Genomic DNA, 17,913 nt, shown 5'->3' with positions numbered 1-17,913 from the left:
GGTTGTGTTCTGAGGGGTAAGCTAACACTTCTAGATATTGCTTCTACACCTTCATGAAAATGCTTAGAGGGCTGACCTCCACTCTCCTTTGCACGTCCAAGTCTACTCTCTCTTTACTGGGAGTTCAAATAGGTGCTGTGGTATGCACACACAGTCTACACCAGAACAGAAGAGTTAACGGCATTCATATTCTTTCTTATTAACATTTGCTTTCCTACTGGGAGATTGCAGAAAACCGTCATGGGATTCAGGAAGAGGAAATTAGGCTTTTAACTTTTTATATTTCCAGCTTCCACTGTATTATGCCATTACAGAATTCTGAAGCAAAATATATATCAATATATAAAAAACCTGCAAGAAAAAGAAAGCTCCAAGCTACTACTGAAGCTTCCTCAAAAGGGGTTTTACCAGTTCAGTCTGCCTTTGTGTTTTTTCCCCTCTTCCAGGAACAGGGCTCTAATGCCAATGAAGAGAAGTATACCCTGCTGGCAAGAGGACAGCTGCTGCAAGTATGAAATCACCACTGTTTTGCAAAGCAGTCACGACATTGTTTAAAGAGACAAAAGTCTTTGCATAAAAGAAATGAACCTACTTCTGTTCAGTAGCTGTTTGTGTTGCAATGGAAAAAACCCAAATTAAGAAAATAACTCAGTGAAAGAAAAGTTTGAAACGAAGAGATAAATCTTACATGAAAAATAGCTTTCCACATATCCTATTTACAAGATTACAAGCTGCTGTTTGACTGGCTTCTCTGCACATTCTGGATGGGATATTTCAAGTCATTCCATTTTAGAACAACAATGAAGCTCCCAAATAGTAAGTTTAAACACAAGCTTCACACTGCATGCCAGACAAATGTTCTTCAAAATTCTCTACTCCATAAGAATGAATCAGCTGCTACTTGTTCCCAATTTGCTTTTAGAAGCTGGACTTGAAAATGAAAAACGGAATGTAAAGGGGGAAACAATTTATAACCTTTCATTACAACACATTTTCCACCCTTATAAAGCAGACACATCTAATCTATCATCTTGATCAGGAAAGGTCATCAGAAAATATTCCCCCCCCCCAAAAAAAAAAAGAAGGAAAAGGAAAATGCACATTTGTTTTCAGTTTCCAAATAAACTCTGGAAAGAATTTGATGGCATCCTTTACAATTTTCTCTCATATACAGACTGCTGAATAGGTAAGAGAGCTGTTCATATTTCATACAATTTGAATGTTTGCACTCATATCATAACTCTGATTATCTTAGTAAAAACCCTTGAAAATTAAAATTAAAAACACGTTGAAAGTATTAAGTTACCTTTGTTGTCCTCCTCAAGCTACGTAAGATGTTTCTTTTCCTAGGATCTTCATCAGTCGTCTCATATGGAATGACAGCGTTATCTCCCTTATATCCTTGGGAAGTGTGGTCTTCTTCTTTCTTCCTAATTGGCCCCAATTCATCATCACTCCCTACACTGAAACTGGTCCTATAACTGGCAAATCTCCCAAGCCTCGTGCATCTTGTCCGATACAACACTGGTTTACTAATGATGGACACCTTCCGGCCTCGTTCTAAGGAGCTTGTGTCCATTTCACTGTCCGACCCATTGCCGCTGCCATTGGACTGGGTTTTGTTAATGTTACGAATGGTGATGATTTTGCCCTGGGTGCTGTCGTGAGGCACAGAGTAGATATTTTCCTCCTCGTTCCTTGGTTTGACTACTGCATCCATGGGTTCCGCATAATCGGAAGGGTCAAAGCCATCTGTAGGTGGCCACGTGGTCGAAGACATGGACTTCCTCTGTGCATCCCGATGCCCTTGATCCAAATAGGAGAGGTCCCCCTTAATATCAAAGTGGACAGGGGGCTTTGGTTTCACTGGCGGAGGTACTTTGTTGTTCAATTTGCTTTCAAAAGTGCTCATAGCAGAAAAGACAGAAAGACCATCATTCCCCTCCAACTCCATGGAAAGTTTAGAAAGATCTTTGGACAAAGTGGGCATGGATGTGTCATCTCTGAAAGGGCTGTAGGTCGGAGGCTCAATATCTTCTTCTGAATCATGAAGGTTTGAATTACAGAGAGGCGAGCCAGCCCGGGGTGAATTGAACACTTCTTCTGTGGTGCTGCACGCTTCGGCAGCATTATCGTACATGTGGGTAGCTTCAATGATGTTTTTTCTCTCCACCACATCTTTGAAAAACAGATGAAAAATCTCTAGTTTATGTTGAGGTTGACTACAAGGTATGGTTGTAAACTTTCCATCTATATCCTGGGCAATTTCTTCTCCCTCGGTTAACTGTTCTCTGCTTAAATCATTGTCTAGAACATCTATTGAGCCATCAGTGAGTGCCACTATCTGAACAGGGATAATGTCCTGCACTTCACAAAGAAAGGCACGTAACATAGCCAAAGATGCTTTGCGTTTAGCTGAATAAAACAAAATGTAGCCATGGACCAACCAGCTTTTCCTAATGCTAAAAGAGGAATGGTATGAAAGCAAGGAGAGTTCTATACGCCTCTTGTGTGGTCCTATGGGATATTCAAGTAAGACAGAATTGCTGCTTCCACACTGGGAAGGCCTACAGGTTTGGGACTGAAGAATAGGTAGAATAATATCATCTGCATTAAAAGGATCTCCGCACAACAAGCACATGACAATCCGAAGGTCGATATCGGCCAGATCTTTAATGCTTGCTGTTGAGCTCATGAGATTTAAGTTTCGCTTTGAGTCCAGCAAGCCTTTCAGAACTTGACTGATCTGCTTTTCATTAATATTACGCCCATATCCAATGCCAGTAGAAGCAGGGTCGAGGAAGACGCATTGTAGCTTACTGGCAATCTGCTGTCCTTGCTGTATTAAACTGTGTAGTGTTTCTCCACTGGTATCTCCTCTCTTGTTGACCAGAATCAGAGTCAGAGGAAGATGAACTAAGTGGTTGTCCCTTCGGCCAAGGGTTGACTCTCTGCTCTTTTCAATACTTTCAACAACGTAAGACAGAGATTCCTTAGAGTTATAAAGGCAGAGGCAACCATGCGGCTGAAATGTTGGTGTCTGGAAAGAATTAACAGGAAGTCTGACATTACCCTCTATAGGTCTCAAGGAGAGCTCATACATCTTCCCATCTATCACATACTTGTCATCATTTGTGCAAAGAGCTCGAATCTCATTTGCTAGCTCACGTGCAAGTCCATCTTTACCAAGAATGACTAGATTGATTCTATCTATATTGGAATCTGAAAGCAAGTTTTTCTGATTGCGATCAGATGGCCTGATAAACCTAGAACTTATCAAGTGCTCGATTTTAGCATCTATGCAAGCTGGACAGCTGGGACAGGTTTCCTTTGTTGGGTGGTAAACAAAATGAATGTGTTTCAAGATCAGGGCGTCTCGCTCAGCTTGCAGCTTTTGTAGTGCTTTAAATCTCTGCTCTTCACCCAAAACATCCTGGATGACACCCATTTTCTCCTTGCTTGGTTTGGCATCAAGCTCCAGTTCATAGAACAGTTCTGAGTACTCTAAAAGCAGTTCCTGAAATTCTTCCTTGGCCCTCTCTATAATTTGCTTTTGATGTCTACTGTAAATATCCATGTAGACAGACTCCTCAAGCCACATATAAAAATCCTCGTTCATGATGAAACTGCGAGCTTCTTCCCAAGGTTTTCCTGGTGTTATGAAAGGGGAAGTCTCCAAATTCTCTTTGAAAGACCTTCTCATTTCTGCCCTTTTCCTCTCGTTCCTCAACTTCTCTAAGTGGGCCTCATAGAGCTGCTGAGCAGGCAGGGTCTCCATCAGGTCAAATGGGATGCGCTCATTCTCCATGTTATCTATATGGCTGGTGGCATCCCAGGGGGTCTCTTCAAGAACAACAAACCACTTTAAGAAGTCTGGTTTTGTCTCCAGCAGCTTCTCCATTTTTATGCAGCTCAAGTGGTTTATTTCATCCAGGTCTGGAACAAGGGCATCAAAAGCAAGGGGCAATGAGGCAAGGTACATCTTCCTCCTGCGCTCTATATGTTCTTGTTTGAGGCGATGAATGTGTTGCAGGAAGAGCTTCTTGGCTTTCTGCGTCCCTTCCAGATACACATAATCCTGATACTCAGGGGAGGACTGCATCTTCCGTGAGACATTCAACCAAGTCTCATTGTGGTTTTTGACTATGCGGCTCACCAGCCACTCGTACTTATCTTTAGCAGCAGCAATCTGCTGGCTCTGCTGCTTCAAAGCCTCAAAGTAAGGGATAATTTTAGTTTTGCCCCTGCTTTTGTCGATCAGCTGCACTAAAGTGCTGAAAGCCAAGTCAACGTTCACATTGGATCTGGCAGACGTCTCCACCACCTGGAGGTTCTTTTTGCTTAAGGCAAAAGTGTGCGCATCTCTAATGTACCGCTCCACTCCTTCGTCACACTTGGTCAGAACCACCACAGTGGGCTTTTTAGTTTTCGTGAGTTGATTGTACAGGTTTGAAACAAACTTGAGCTGATCGTCAAAGTTCCTGTTCATACCCCTGCTGACGTCGATGCAGAGGAGAAAGCCGTCCACCAGCAGCTTCCCATCTGGCATCTGCTTCTGTTCAAAGTCTTGCTCCAGCCCAAGCTGATCAGTGCAAAAGTACATGAGCTTTTCAGCTGATGCGAGTTTTGTCGCAGCCGCCCTTTTGATGTAGGGCTGCAGGGCTGTGCTGCGGTGGGGCTGAAAAGTCTGGTCATCAATAAACTCAGTCTGCTCCACAATATGCATTTTACATTCCACACAGTCCTCCAAAGAACGCACAACTTCCCCCCAGTACAAGAAGTGGTCATTGTTAACCACCCTTCCTCCAAAGTCACTGGTGCTGAGAACCGAAGTGTGGTCCAAATGGAAGTCATCTGCCCTGGGCCGTACAAACCGATTGCACAGGCAAGACTTCCCAATGCCACACTGCCCCTTCTCTTTTTCTGTCCCAGACAACCCCACCACACTGATGTTGTAGGTGGGAATGCGAACATCTTGCTTCCTTGCCATCATCATCATCCAAACATCCTGCCACACTCGGCTTCTTCCTAGAGTATTAGAGTCTGCCGCACTCCCATGCAATATCAAAAATGACTGGGTGGCTGTTGGCGATCCAGGTGAATCATCTCCAGGACAGTGAAGGTGGCTATTTCCCTGCTGCATGCGCCATCAGCAGCTCAGTTGTCACTGATCCTCAGCACTGGATAGACAGCATTCCCCCCTAGAGAAAAGAAAACAAACACAGTCTTAGGATGATTAAAGGGATAGCACTAGCATGGTTTTAAGAAAGATCTTTAGCAGAAACATGAGATAAAATGATAAAAAGACAAGTTACGCTTTAAATGTATAACGAAGACAAATATTAAAGTAGAAACTGACTTTGAGGCTGGGTTCTGAAAATTGCTCCTGGAATTCTCTCTCACACACACTACCAGGAAACAAGTAAAGAACACCCCTTCTACAACCGTCTTTACAGCCCTAATATCCTTTCTCATTTTAAAAGCAGCATAAAGGGGGGGGGCAGTTGGTTCCACAGGCATTTTTCCTCTTCCCCTTTCTTTCCTGAAAAGGAAATGGGTCCAGTGTTATGGGGTGCAAACCTGAATGCTAGTACAGTAATGCTAATAAGTAATCTATACAGTGGTGCCCCGCAAGACGAATGCCTCGCAAGACGAAAAACCCGCTAGACGAAAGGGTTTTCCATTTTTCGATGCGCTTCGCAAGACGAATTTCCCTATGGGCTTGCTTCGCAAGACGAAAACGTCTTGCGAGTCTTGCGATTTTTTTCGCTCCCCCCCTTTTTCTAAGCCGCTAAGCCGCTAATAGCCTTTTAGCCGCTAATCCGCTAAGCCTTTAATAGCCGCTAAACCGCTAATAGCGCTAATCCGCTAATAGGGTTGCTTCGCAAGACGAAAAAACTGCTAGACGAAGAGATTCGTGGAACGGATTATTTTTCGTCTTGCGAGGCACCACTGTATTACAAACAGCTTCCAAGGCACTGTCTCTATAGGCAGGAATGCTGCCCTTCTTGCTTCGCACCAGGAAGAAAGAGGAAGCACTTGGAAGACCCAACAATGCAATACCCCAAAAGCTGCTTGTGCAGTTCTCTTGATTTTAGGAAGGACGGAAAGGAAAAAGACTTGCATACAGCTTTTAGGAAGTAGCTCTATTGACCCTTCCAGGAATTTTTTTTCTTCATGGTACGAAGCAAGAAGAAAACCCCACCCACAGCCTCTACAATGCAGCCCTGTTTTAACGCAGGGGAAGCATCATGGAGGGCGGCATTTGAGATAAGCCTTGTACTATAAGTCCATTGCTTGTCTCTCATTGCTTCTGCCAGTTGGGGGACGGGAATGCATTGGGGGCCACAAAGAAGTGATAGCAGAATGAGGGACAGAAGGGGGGACCATGGAGACACAAGATAGGAGCTGTGTGGACAATTATCCCATATAATATTGAAGTCACCTTCTCTTGGCAAAAGTCCTGTGTTTTTAAATGGTTTTTTGACAGGCAGAAATTGACAATTGAAGCTTTCCCTGGCATCTACTCATATTGCTCAAGGTCAGTAAGCCCTTGCAAGAGGACTATCACTTTGTTGTTTGAATTTGTTCATGTTATTAGGAGAAGCTTAAAAATGTGAACTATGTACCAAAGCTCGACTGGTGCAGTCAGAACACTTGTTCTAGGCAGTATCCAAAGCACCATAGCAATTGACAAAACAGAAATCGATGTAGCTGTGAACAAAGTGAGCATTCTAATGAACAATATATTCTGTCACTGTCACATTTCAGGGGCTCCCCCGCCCCCAGCAAATGTACATATATGGGCTTTGTATGCTGCCTTGAGACACGTGGAATTAAAAAAATAGTATTTTAAGTGTGTAAGTTGCCTTAATAGTTTTTCTTGATCATCTTCAAATTAACTAAAGTAAATGGCCACTGCATCCATGAGGAACTTATTGGGCCAAGGCCAGTAAAACACAAGAGGACTTTTAACTGAAGCCTCCCAAACCCAACATTCCTTGCAATGGACCACAATTGCTCATTACCTGCGTTAGAATATTGAGGTTTGGTTACTTTTAAAAATGTTGGAAGTCCCCAGTCATGAACAGTAATGTGATTAGTTTTACAGTTTAATATTTTCCACTATGACAATATGGGGGTTTTAGCAACACTTGAATTTTGGCAATTGCTACCTACTGCAAAATCCAGCTGGCAATATTCCCAAAGTGCTCCAAAAGTTTCCTTGAGGGAGAAAAATTCTTGCATTACTCAGCCCAGATTTATCAGTGCATCTAGGTATCTCTTGTTTGGGGTGATTTCAAATACTCTAGACCAGGCATCTCCAAACTCGGCCCTCCAGCTGTTCTGTGACTACAATTCCCATCATCCCTGACCACTGGCCCTGTCAGCTAGGGATGATGGGAGCTGTGGTCCCAAAACAGCTGGGGGGCCAAGTTTAGGGGTGCATGCTCTAGACACAGGACACGTATGGGAACATGAGGCAAGACCACTTCCAGATTTCCTGAAACAAGAAATTCGCAAGGAAAGCTGAGCAGATAAGCTAGTTTAGAAAAGGAGAGCAACTCTTACCCATCAGGCAAAAGGTTATGCCAATAAAGGTTTAGATGGACAACTGTGTTTCTACTTTCTGCAGTTTATCTGGCAGCGGTTACTCACCAAGCACTAATCACAATGAATGAGAAATCATCCTAACTATCTATTAACTGCCACACCGTGTGGTCTGTGGGTACTAGCCGCATATCCGCAAACTATAAACTCTCTTTGCCACCTCGCTACAAAACTCCGTTGAAATAGTCCATCACCAACAATGAGAGTGAGAAAGTTCTGTCCTGGAGAACAGCAAGAAAAGCTGTGTGTTTTTTAATGTAAAGAATGGTACCAGATTAACAGCTGATGATTCCATTCATCAGGAGGATGAACTGAACTCCCTGAACTCACAGGCTCAGTCTAATAGGATAACAACCAGTTAAAAATGTGAAAAGACCCAAGTAAATTCTTAAGTAATATTACTGTGGTATCATAACTACTTGCTTTTAAGTGGCTCTTTTCTTCCCAGAACTGTTTTAATATTTGCTTAGTGATTTAAAAATATTTAAAATACTGTTACATAATCCACCTTGGGAGGCTTAATCCCTACAAGGCACCCTAAAAATACTCTTATTAAAAAATGAAACAAAATTTAAATTATTAAATTAAATTACGAAACAATCAGCAGTCTCAATCATACTGCTTTAGTGACATGTTAAAACTGACACTATCGTTTAAAACTTGGGGGGAGGCATTCAAATGGCATTGCTTGCTTTCATAGTTACAACATGCCTGTTTTTAGAGAATGTGGACTTTGAATCCGCAGCCAGTATACATTATCCTTTGCTTTGATGGCTGAATAATGTAGTTTAACTAGTTCTTCAGTTGGAATGAATTACACAAGACAAAAGGCTGCTGTACGTTTGAAAATGCTATTGTACGCTTGAGTTAGAAAAGGAAACCTAGAACATTTGATCTTAAGTGCATTCAACTTTTCTAAGAGGTAGTTAAAAAAAATAGCTGAGTCACCAGATTAAGTATTTGGACTACTACAAAAAAAGTGGGATAGAGGAAGTTGACACGTACTATAAACTGAGGGCTGCTCTGAATCTACAGCCAACTGGATATTTTATCTTCATTTTACAGTTATAAATCAAAGATTTTCTACTAAGTCCAAGTCCATTCAGTGCAGCTGGTGCAGCTGGAATGTTTTGGGCTGGGCTTTTCTCACATATAAAGTAATGGGCAACAAGATTCTCAACCCTGAAAGAACATAATTCTACTAGAATTTTCATAGTAAACTAGTTTTAGCAGTTAAAGGCATCGCTACAGCCAATGGCGCTCAGACCGAGAATAGTTTTTTGCATGCAACTTTCAGGGCTTGGCACCTCAAATTTGAACTTAAAAGATTCACAGTCAACATTCTTGATTATACACATTACCTCACACAGGACAACATCTATCACAGGGTCAGCATAAGGGGTTTGGGGCCTTATAATCAGATCCTACTGGTGTACAGTGTAGTACCCTGACTATAAGACTGATTATCTATTTCCCTTTCATGCTGCAGTCCAAGAAAGATAATGACAGAGGATTGATCAGCAGCTTTCTCCTCAATGTAAATATACACATATAAATATTCCTTAACCAACAAGCCTTTTACATGGACATTTTTATTCCAGTCTGTATTGTACTTCAAATTCTATTTATAAATGTTTTATTGTTGATACTTATTGTCAAGTTGCTCTAGGATATTTTATGGGAAGAGATTCTTGAATGAAACGAACAGATAAATCCTGGCACTTCTGTGTAAAATGGCACCTCCTTGCTGCTGCTCAGTTCTGTGTGCCACACATTAAGAAGAACATTGACACATTAAGAAGAACATTGAACTGAAGTGTGTCCAAGGTTGATGATCAGGATGGTAAGGAATCTAGAAACTGGGCGTTTTTAGACTGGAGAAGGGAATGATGCGCAGTTAGGGGTGCTGTAGTTGCATTCTGTATGCACCGATTAGGGGTTGGACTGGATGACCTCTAAGATCCCTTTAAGTCTATGAAACCAAACCCAGCATCTTGCAACCCTACTCTTATTCTCAAATCTTGTTTCTGATGCTTCTCTTTCTCATAATTACTACCACCTGTTTGCTTGCTACGCAGAAAGCCAATGAGCAAGCAGACAGTGGCTTTTAGGGCTAATCATTCTCACCACCACTGGTGCCTGGGTCAGAGTCAGAAGTAGGAAGCAAGCTGAAGAGCAAGCTCAGTGGGCTGCCTGCACAGATGCACAACTAGGCCACTTATGGAAGCTGGTCCTCATAGCCAACACAGATGAGATTGGAATATAGTAGAAATCATGTGTCCTGCAACACACTACAGGTAGGGGGAAATGCTCACATAAAAGCAGAAACCGATCTGTCACCAGGCAAAATATGGAGAAGACACATGGCAGCAAATCCAGCTAATATTGCATGGAAAAGTCCAAAGATAAACTAAGAACAGTCTTCTCCATACTAGGCATCAAATACTAGTAAGTTCCAACTCCTGGGATGCGTTGAAAGCAAGCAAACCATAATGGAAAACATTAAGAGCCAGAGTAGGAAAAGACTGAGACGGCTGGTGTTGGAAAGAGAGCAGGAGGATACCAAAACAAACCCGCAAAGTGGCATGCCCAAGTGCCTGAGGAGAAAGGCAGCAGGGGGCTGTCTCAGCACTAGAAAACCTGTGGGAGGCTTTTCATTCAACAGAACAGCAAAATGACACGTGCAACAAATTGATGATACAAATGAACAAGCAGTATCTCCAATTTGGAAACTGGCCAGGTAAACAATCCTTGTTAAGTACAACTTTAAAAAAAAAAAAAACATTGTTACACACTGAACTTCACCACCACTGAAACTTTAGTCACCCACAGAGCCTAGGACTTGCAAATCAGAAGGTCGGCGGTTCGAATCCCCGCTACGGGGTGAGCTCCCGTTGCTCGGTCCCTGCTCCTGCCAACCTAGCAGTTCGAAAGCACATCAAAGTGCAAGTAGATAAATAGGTACTGCTCCAGCGGGAAGGTAAACGGCGTTTCCGTGCGCTGCTCTGGTTCGCCAGAAGCGGCTTAGTCATGCTGGCCACACGACCCGGAAGCTGTACACCGGCTCCCTCAGCCAGTAAAGCGAGATGAGCACCGCAACCCCAGAGTCGGTCGCGGCTGGACCTAATGGTCAGGGGTCCCTTTACCTTTACCTATGGGTGATGAGCATTTGCTAAAATATGTTGTACAGTGGTACCTCGGGTTACATACACTTCAGGTTACAGACGCTTCAGGTTACAGACTCCGCTAAGCCAGAAATAGTACCTCGGGTTTAAGAACTTTGCTTCAGGATGAGAACAGAAATTGTGCTTCGGCGGTGCAGCAGCAGCAGGAGGCCCCATTAGCTAAAGTGGTGCTTCAGGTTAAGAACAGTTTCAGGTTAAGAACGGACCTCCAGAATGAATTAAGTACTTAACGCAAGGTACCACTGTACTTAATGAAGCCCTGTGGCTTGGGGTATCGCAATACTGGCTCTTCTTTTAACTGGACTTGAACTGCTATGTTTCGAAGAGTGAAACTATAAACATATAAGACTGTGCCTGCAAATTTCCTACCAAGTAAAGTTTTAAAACTAGGAACAAAAGACATTACAAGTGATAAAGATAGGAGTCGCAACATATAACAGCCATACAACCAGCTCCATACTGACTCCTCCTGCTCCACAATCTCAATGCTTTTCTCTGTGTTGCCATTCTTGCTGTTCTCTCAATCAGCAAAACAGACACTTTTCAATTTTCTATTAATTGTCTAGTAAATAATTTCCCTACCAGACAAGCGAGCAGCTCCAGATAAAGTTATGAGAGAAATATTAAATTAAAAAATGCCAATTCAGTAGAGTGTGAAATCCATGCATATACAGTGGTACCTCGGGTTAAGTACTTAATTCATTCCGGAGGTTCGTACTTAACCTGAAACTGTTCTTAACCTGAAGCACCACTTTAGCTAATGGGGCCTCCCGCTGCTGCCGCGCTGCTGGAACCCGATTTCTGTTCTTATCCTGAAGCAAAGTTCTTAACCTGAAGCACTGTTTCTGGGTTAGCAGAGTCTGTAACCTGAAGCGTATGTAACCTGAGGTACCACTGTACTTAGAACCCAGTATATACAGTTCCATAGCCTGTTATCAGCCCTTCTCTTCATTTTAGTGGAGAAAAGAAAGGCTTGCATCGTAGGCCACATGCATCCCTAATGTGTACTGCTTTCAAGATCAAGCCTTAGTGGATCATATGCAGTTTTAACCGATCATTTGATCAAATTTCTCAAATCAATGTAAGGAGAAAGCACACTTTTTAGCTGATGTGTTTGTGGCAACATGTACCATCTTAGAAAAGGCATTCCTTCATGAAAAGGAGAATATGTCTTTTCTGGGATGGTACCCTGCAGTTTTTAGAAGTATCAATATAAAATTGGTTGCCTGATCAGTAAGGGCACATTTTAGATCATGGGTAGGCAAACTAAGGCCCAGGGGCCAGTTCCAGCCCAATCGCCTTCTAAATCTGGCACACGGACGGTCCAGGAATCAGCATCTTTTTACATGTCCTTTTATTTAAAATGCATCTCTGGGTTATTTGTGGGGCATAGGAATTCCTTCTTTCGTCCCCCAAAAAATAGTCCGCCTCCCCCCCAAAAAAGGTCTGAGGGACAGTGGACCAGCCCCCTGCTGAAAAAGTTTGCTGACCCCTGTTTTAGACAAACAAATGTATTTTCATGATCTACATCTCTACTATTTAACCTTCAACACTTCCAAGAACTGGCCCACAGACCTCACTGAATGTTGCCCTCATCCACCCAAATCTTGATGATTTTGTCTCACAGTTGTAGAAAATGCAGTGTAATAAACAACAAAAAGGGGGAAGAAAAGCAAAAGAGGAAAAGCAGGACTCCTCAGAACAGAAAGCTAGTTAACAAAGAATACTACACAATACTAGAGTGAACCCTGGTTAACCCTGCATTAGGTACAATAAATACAGCCCCACATTAGGATGTTTTATTGGTATAGTAATGCTTCCCTGCTGCAAGTAGCACAACTAAATTATCTTCCCTGTTTGCTGGGTACCGTTTCTTATGCAAAATTAAGCACAGCCCAAGTCAGCACTCTCTTTAAAACATACCCTCAAATTAACCTAATTTAAGGGGTGTTTGTTGCTGCAAACATGTGCATTATTTATATTTAATGCTAACTTCCAGCTTAGTGTGGTTTTAGTGTTCAGAATTACACACTGTTTAAAATCACTTTTAATAAAGCAAATGGTGAATGACCCTGAAGCACAGCAGCGCAAGGGGTGCCGCTTCAGTCCACTGCCCGTACTGTATGTGTAACAATGGGGAAAGGATTTCCTCACAGAGTCGTAAATTTTCTCACTGCACCACAGTGGCTCAAGTGTAGAAAATCTCTGAAATGGGTCATTTGTATCTTTGGAAAGGCTGATTTAAGCTTTTAACCATCTGGATCTGAAACATTTAATCTCAGGCAACAGATGGGCTATTCTTAGATGAAGGGTGTACATGAGCTTACAGGCCATGCACACCAACCCCAGCATCACCCTCTGGGTCCCTTCGGAAATTTACTGATACAAGGAGAGGAACCAAGTATGTGCACAAATCACACAGGCACTGCTACTAGCTGGGATGAATACACTCGAGTCCTGCTTAGCCGCATGCATTCTCCTCAGCACATAAAATCCACCATCAGTTGCATGGGTAAAGGCCCACTATGAGAGGTGGTTTTCCAAAACACTATTCCTTCAACACGACACATCTAAGATTAGCACAATCCCCTGGAAGCAAAGCAGATAAGTAGTCATATTGTAAAACTTCAATTATGACACATTAGTAGCATACCTCGCCGCCATCCCTAAGGGAGGACATTAAGATGGACAATCCTCCTTCCACTTCAAGAATGTGCATAATTCTCTTGCAGTTCTTTCAATAAAATGAGACTGAGCTGGAAAGATTTTTGTGCATGCTGCTGACAGTTGTGTCTACCAAGTACTGAAATCCTAGAGCTGCGTCAAGTGCTGCTCCAGAGGTTCTCTTGATTTGGGGGGGTGGCTTTTCAAGTTAAAGATGGGGAACTGCAGAAGTAAAGGGATGACCTTCAGAAATCCTGGTGTATGGAGTAAAACCTGTCGCTCAACAATTTAGATCTCACCTAAGTCTGCTACTTATGTGAAAGAAATTAAAAGAAAGGCTACATTTGCTTTTTGTTTTGTTTTTACTATTATTGTTAAAAGAACTCATTTTTCTTCCTAGCTGGACAGGCAAAGCTTCTCTCTTTTCTGTTTACTTCAATAGACTTGCATACCAAAACCTTCTGCTAACAGAGAATGTACTCAAAGAATCCAGTGTTCAAGCAGCAACTTTTATTAGCTATCACAAAATCTATGTTAGGCGAAAGATTAATATGCACACGCAGATTATAAATACATCATGTGCAGCCTACTGTACAAATGCACCCTCATTTTAGCTTGCCTAGTGCTTCTAGATAGATAGATAGATAGATAGATAGATAGATAGATAGATAGATAGATGGACAGATAAAATTAAACATATATAAGATGCTGTATTCTTATCTCCACTTGAAATATTGCAGAAAACACCCCCTGTATAAGAGCAAGAAAGGCTTAATTTTGCTTCTTGGCCAGGAAAAACATTCTGGGCCCTACACAGCAGGAGGGATTTCTGTTGATATGCCTAACTAGGGGTATGAAAATTGAGAAAGACAGCAGTCCATGGTGCCTAAAAAAACCCTTAAGCCTGAACTGGCACAGAGGGTGCTGCACAGGTAAAGAAAAAGGGTTTCTTTGCCTCTTGAGATTTACAAAAAATGTTGCACAGCATCTAAGCAAATCTGTAACCAGAAAGTCACATGTATTTTTTAAATGAAGCATAGGGAGAGTTTCTCTCGACAAACAGTACTAGTTATATGTCTTACCATCTCTCTTACTTTCAGCTTTTAGGAACAATGGGCTTCTCTATTTAGTTATAAAGAGGAAGTCTGTTGTTAAAATCATTTAGAAAGCAGACATGAAATAAAAGAGGGAAATGCAAAACACAACTCAGAATTTCCAAAAATATCCAGTATTTGATACATAGGAATCCTATCTCCCCCCAAGTTTAATCTTAAAATGGGATTTGTCAATTAAGTCCATCTGCTGGACACCTTCACCAGCTTGTTCTGAGACTGGAAAGCCAATACACACCTCAGCATAAAAACTGAGGTTTAAAAGGGAAAATAGCTTGTTCAGCATCCCAGCAATTAGTTAGCAATAGCCCCACTGGTTATTAAATCAGAATGAGTGAGTAAAATAACTAGATTTTAAATCACGTGTCAGGGACTGGCAGAACAGTGATGAGTGTGCACCAGGAGAAGGGGGCCTGGAGTCTGACTCGGGGGGGGGGCAGTGATTTGTGGGGAACTGTACTTGTCAGGAGGCAAGAGTCAGGGCAAGGCGAAGCTTCACAGTTGGAGGGTGGAGCACAGAATGGGTCAGAAAAAGAGGAAGGTCAGGCAAGCAAAGGGCCAGGTGTTCCCCTCTGCCTCCTCCTGCACCACTGTCTCCCAGCACCAGTAGGGAATTGAAGAGGGATGAGCAAAGGAAGCTGGCATGCAGGCACAGTCTCTGGCTGCATGCGCACAGCCTGTAGGGGGGAGGTACATAACTGGTGGAAGTGGAGTGGCCCCCTGTTGCTACAACTGCTCCATAATAATAATAATAATTTTATTATTTATAACCCACCCATCTAGGTGGGTTTCACTAGCCACTCTGGGTGGCTTACAACGTACAGTGGTGCCCCGCAAGACGAATGCCTCGCAAGACGGAAAACTCGCTAGACGAAAGAGTTTTCCGTTTTGGAGGTGCTTCGCAAAACGAATTTCCTATGGGCTTGCTTCGCAAGACGAAAATGTCTTGCGAGTTCCTGCGGGTTTCCTCCCCCCTTTTTCTAAGCCGCTAAGCCGCTTATCAGCTGATCCGATAAGCCGCTAAAAGCCGCTAAAAGCGCTAATCCATCAATGGGCTTGCTTCGCAAGACGAAAAAACCACTAGACGAAGAGAATCACAGAACGGATTCTTTTCGTCTTGCGAGGCACCACTGTATCTTAAAACGTAATAAAAACCTCCTGATACAGGGCACAAAGTGCAGACCTGGGAATAGCTGCCTAGACATTAGACTGGTGTGCATGGGTATTCAGAGCCATACAAACTACTCTTCAGTGTCAGCTTTGACAATAAAGAGTTGCTATGTGCATCTGCTATGTGCATTTTTTGGTTGGGGAGCACCCTTTCTAGGCCTCTCTACTGGCCTTCAGATCTCTCTCCAAGCCACAAACGTCTCCCCAGGCCACATCCTCGCTGGCCCTGCTTCATAGCCCAAGTAGTTTTGCCTGGCTAGAATGTGTCCTTGAACTCTGACCGTGCCTCTTGCTTGCTTGGATGGCAGGAACAAGCCTACTGTACAAATGTAAAATTAAGATTTATTCCTCCATGCACTTATGCCTCTGGTCTCAGAAGGCTGCCCAGAAGGGAGTGAGGGCTTTGGGCTGAAGGTTGCCCACCCCCGTCTTAAACCAATAGCAAAACTGGCTATTAGCATTTGTAATTTATAGGGCCAAAGATCCAAAACCTAGCTAGGCTACTAACTGCAAGAGCTAGTAAAGTTCTTAAAATTTTGCATTGAAACAAAAGACCTTCATATTCCTGTATCGCAGGCTGTGCTGGAAACTCCCTTCAGGTTCAAAGGTGATTTCCCATGCAGCATAGAGAGCAAACAATGTCTGCTCACCACAAAAAGGGAGGGGGGGAGTATGGGTAAATAAACTTTGCCACATTTAAAGTAGTCCAGTTCTCGCAATAACCTCTCTCTAGGCCTGCTCAGAATCTTTCATAAAAGACGGCATCACTACTCCACCACTTTTTGTGCTACCACATAAAAAGAGCTGTGCTTCCCTTTCCCATCCAGCCAGAGAACTGTGCTCTCTTGGATTGGTTCTTAAAAGGGAATGAGGGGCAATTTCTCTCACCTTTCTGCTTTAGTTTCCTAGAGCAGCAGATGGGATGCAGTCTGACTGCTTTGTTCCTCAAGCAACAAAGCTCCCCGTCTTTGCCAGCTGTTAATTAAAAGTGATAAATGAGACAAAAAAGGGAAATATCTATGCTAGCAGCATTTCTACTTCCCCCCACCATTACTGGGGGTTTCCACACATGGAAGGGTCTACCTCTGTGAACTCCATTTACCCTCTTTTAAGAAGAACCAGGCAGCCTTCACAGTTCTTAGGTCTGTTGAAAGAGGTGCAACTGAAACTGCCTAGATCAGGGGGTCAGCAACCTTTTTCAGCCGGGGGCCGGTCCAGCGTCCCTCAGACCTTGTGGTGGGCCGGACTATATTTTGAAAAAAAATAAATGAACAAATCTATGCCCCACAAATAACCCAGAGATGCATTTTAAATAAAAGCACACATTCTACTCATGTAAAAACACCAGGCAGGTCCCACAAATAACCCAGAGATGCATTTTAAATAAAAGGACACATTCTACTCATGCAAAAACACGCTGATTCCCGGACAGTCCGCGGGCCGGATTGAGAAGGCGATTGGGCTGCATCTGGCCCCTACACCTTAGGTTTCCTACCCCTGGCCTATATCATCAACCCTTGATGGATTATGAGATGTCAAGAAGTCCAAGCATTCCTATAACAAAGTTAAAAGGCATCACACTGTCTGCTGTTTCAGTGGATTCTCTTATTTTCCACACCCCAATGCACACACTCCTTTTTTAGTTTAGCAGCCAATTGTATGAAATTTAAGGTAAAGGAAAAGGTACCCCTGCCCGTCAGGGCCAGTCGTGACCGACTCTAGGGTTGCGCGCTCATCTCGCTCAAGAGGCCGGGAGCCGGCGCTGTCCGAAGACACTTCCGGGTCACGTGGCCAGCGTGACGAAGCTGCATCTGGTGAGCCAGCACCAGTGCCGCACACAGAAACGCCGTTTACCTTCCCGCTATAAAGCGGTCCCTATTTATCTACTTGCACTTAGGGGTGCTTTCGAACTGCTAGGTTGGCAGGAGCTGCGACCGAACGACGGGAGCTCACCCCGTCGCGGGGATTCGAACCGCCGACCTTCTGATCAGCAAGTCCTAGGCACTGAGGTTTTACCCACAGCGCCAAAGAGCTACTAATTGGTATGATGTCACTGCCCACGTTTAGATTACTATTGCTTATCCCTTACTGCCCTGAGATAAAGCGTTGGATATTTTATGGGATGTTACAAGTATGAAACCTGGGAACAGTATGAAGTTCAGGGAAAGAGA

At 43.2% G+C, this 17,913-nt stretch overlaps 1 protein-coding gene across 1 annotated transcript in view; it reads right to left on the bottom strand.

The window, feature by feature from the left end:
• Nucleotides 1-17,913, bottom strand: part of ARHGAP35 (Rho GTPase activating protein 35) — an 83,548-nt gene that overhangs the window by 48,712 nt on the left and 16,923 nt on the right. Inside the window, exon 2 of the mRNA XM_082230946.1 lies at nt 1,307-5,201. Coding sequence (XP_082087072.1) covers nt 1,307-5,143 — 3,837 coding nt within the window. The 5' untranslated portion in view covers nt 5,144-5,201. The remainder of the gene's footprint in view (nt 1-1,306; nt 5,202-17,913) is intronic.

This window comes from Podarcis vaucheri (genome assembly GCF_965113315.1).
Source record: "Podarcis vaucheri genome assembly, chromosome: 7".
In the NCBI taxonomy this organism is placed as follows: Eukaryota; Metazoa; Chordata; class Lepidosauria; order Squamata; family Lacertidae; genus Podarcis; species Podarcis vaucheri.
This window is presented reverse-complemented; position numbering and strand designations above follow the sequence as displayed.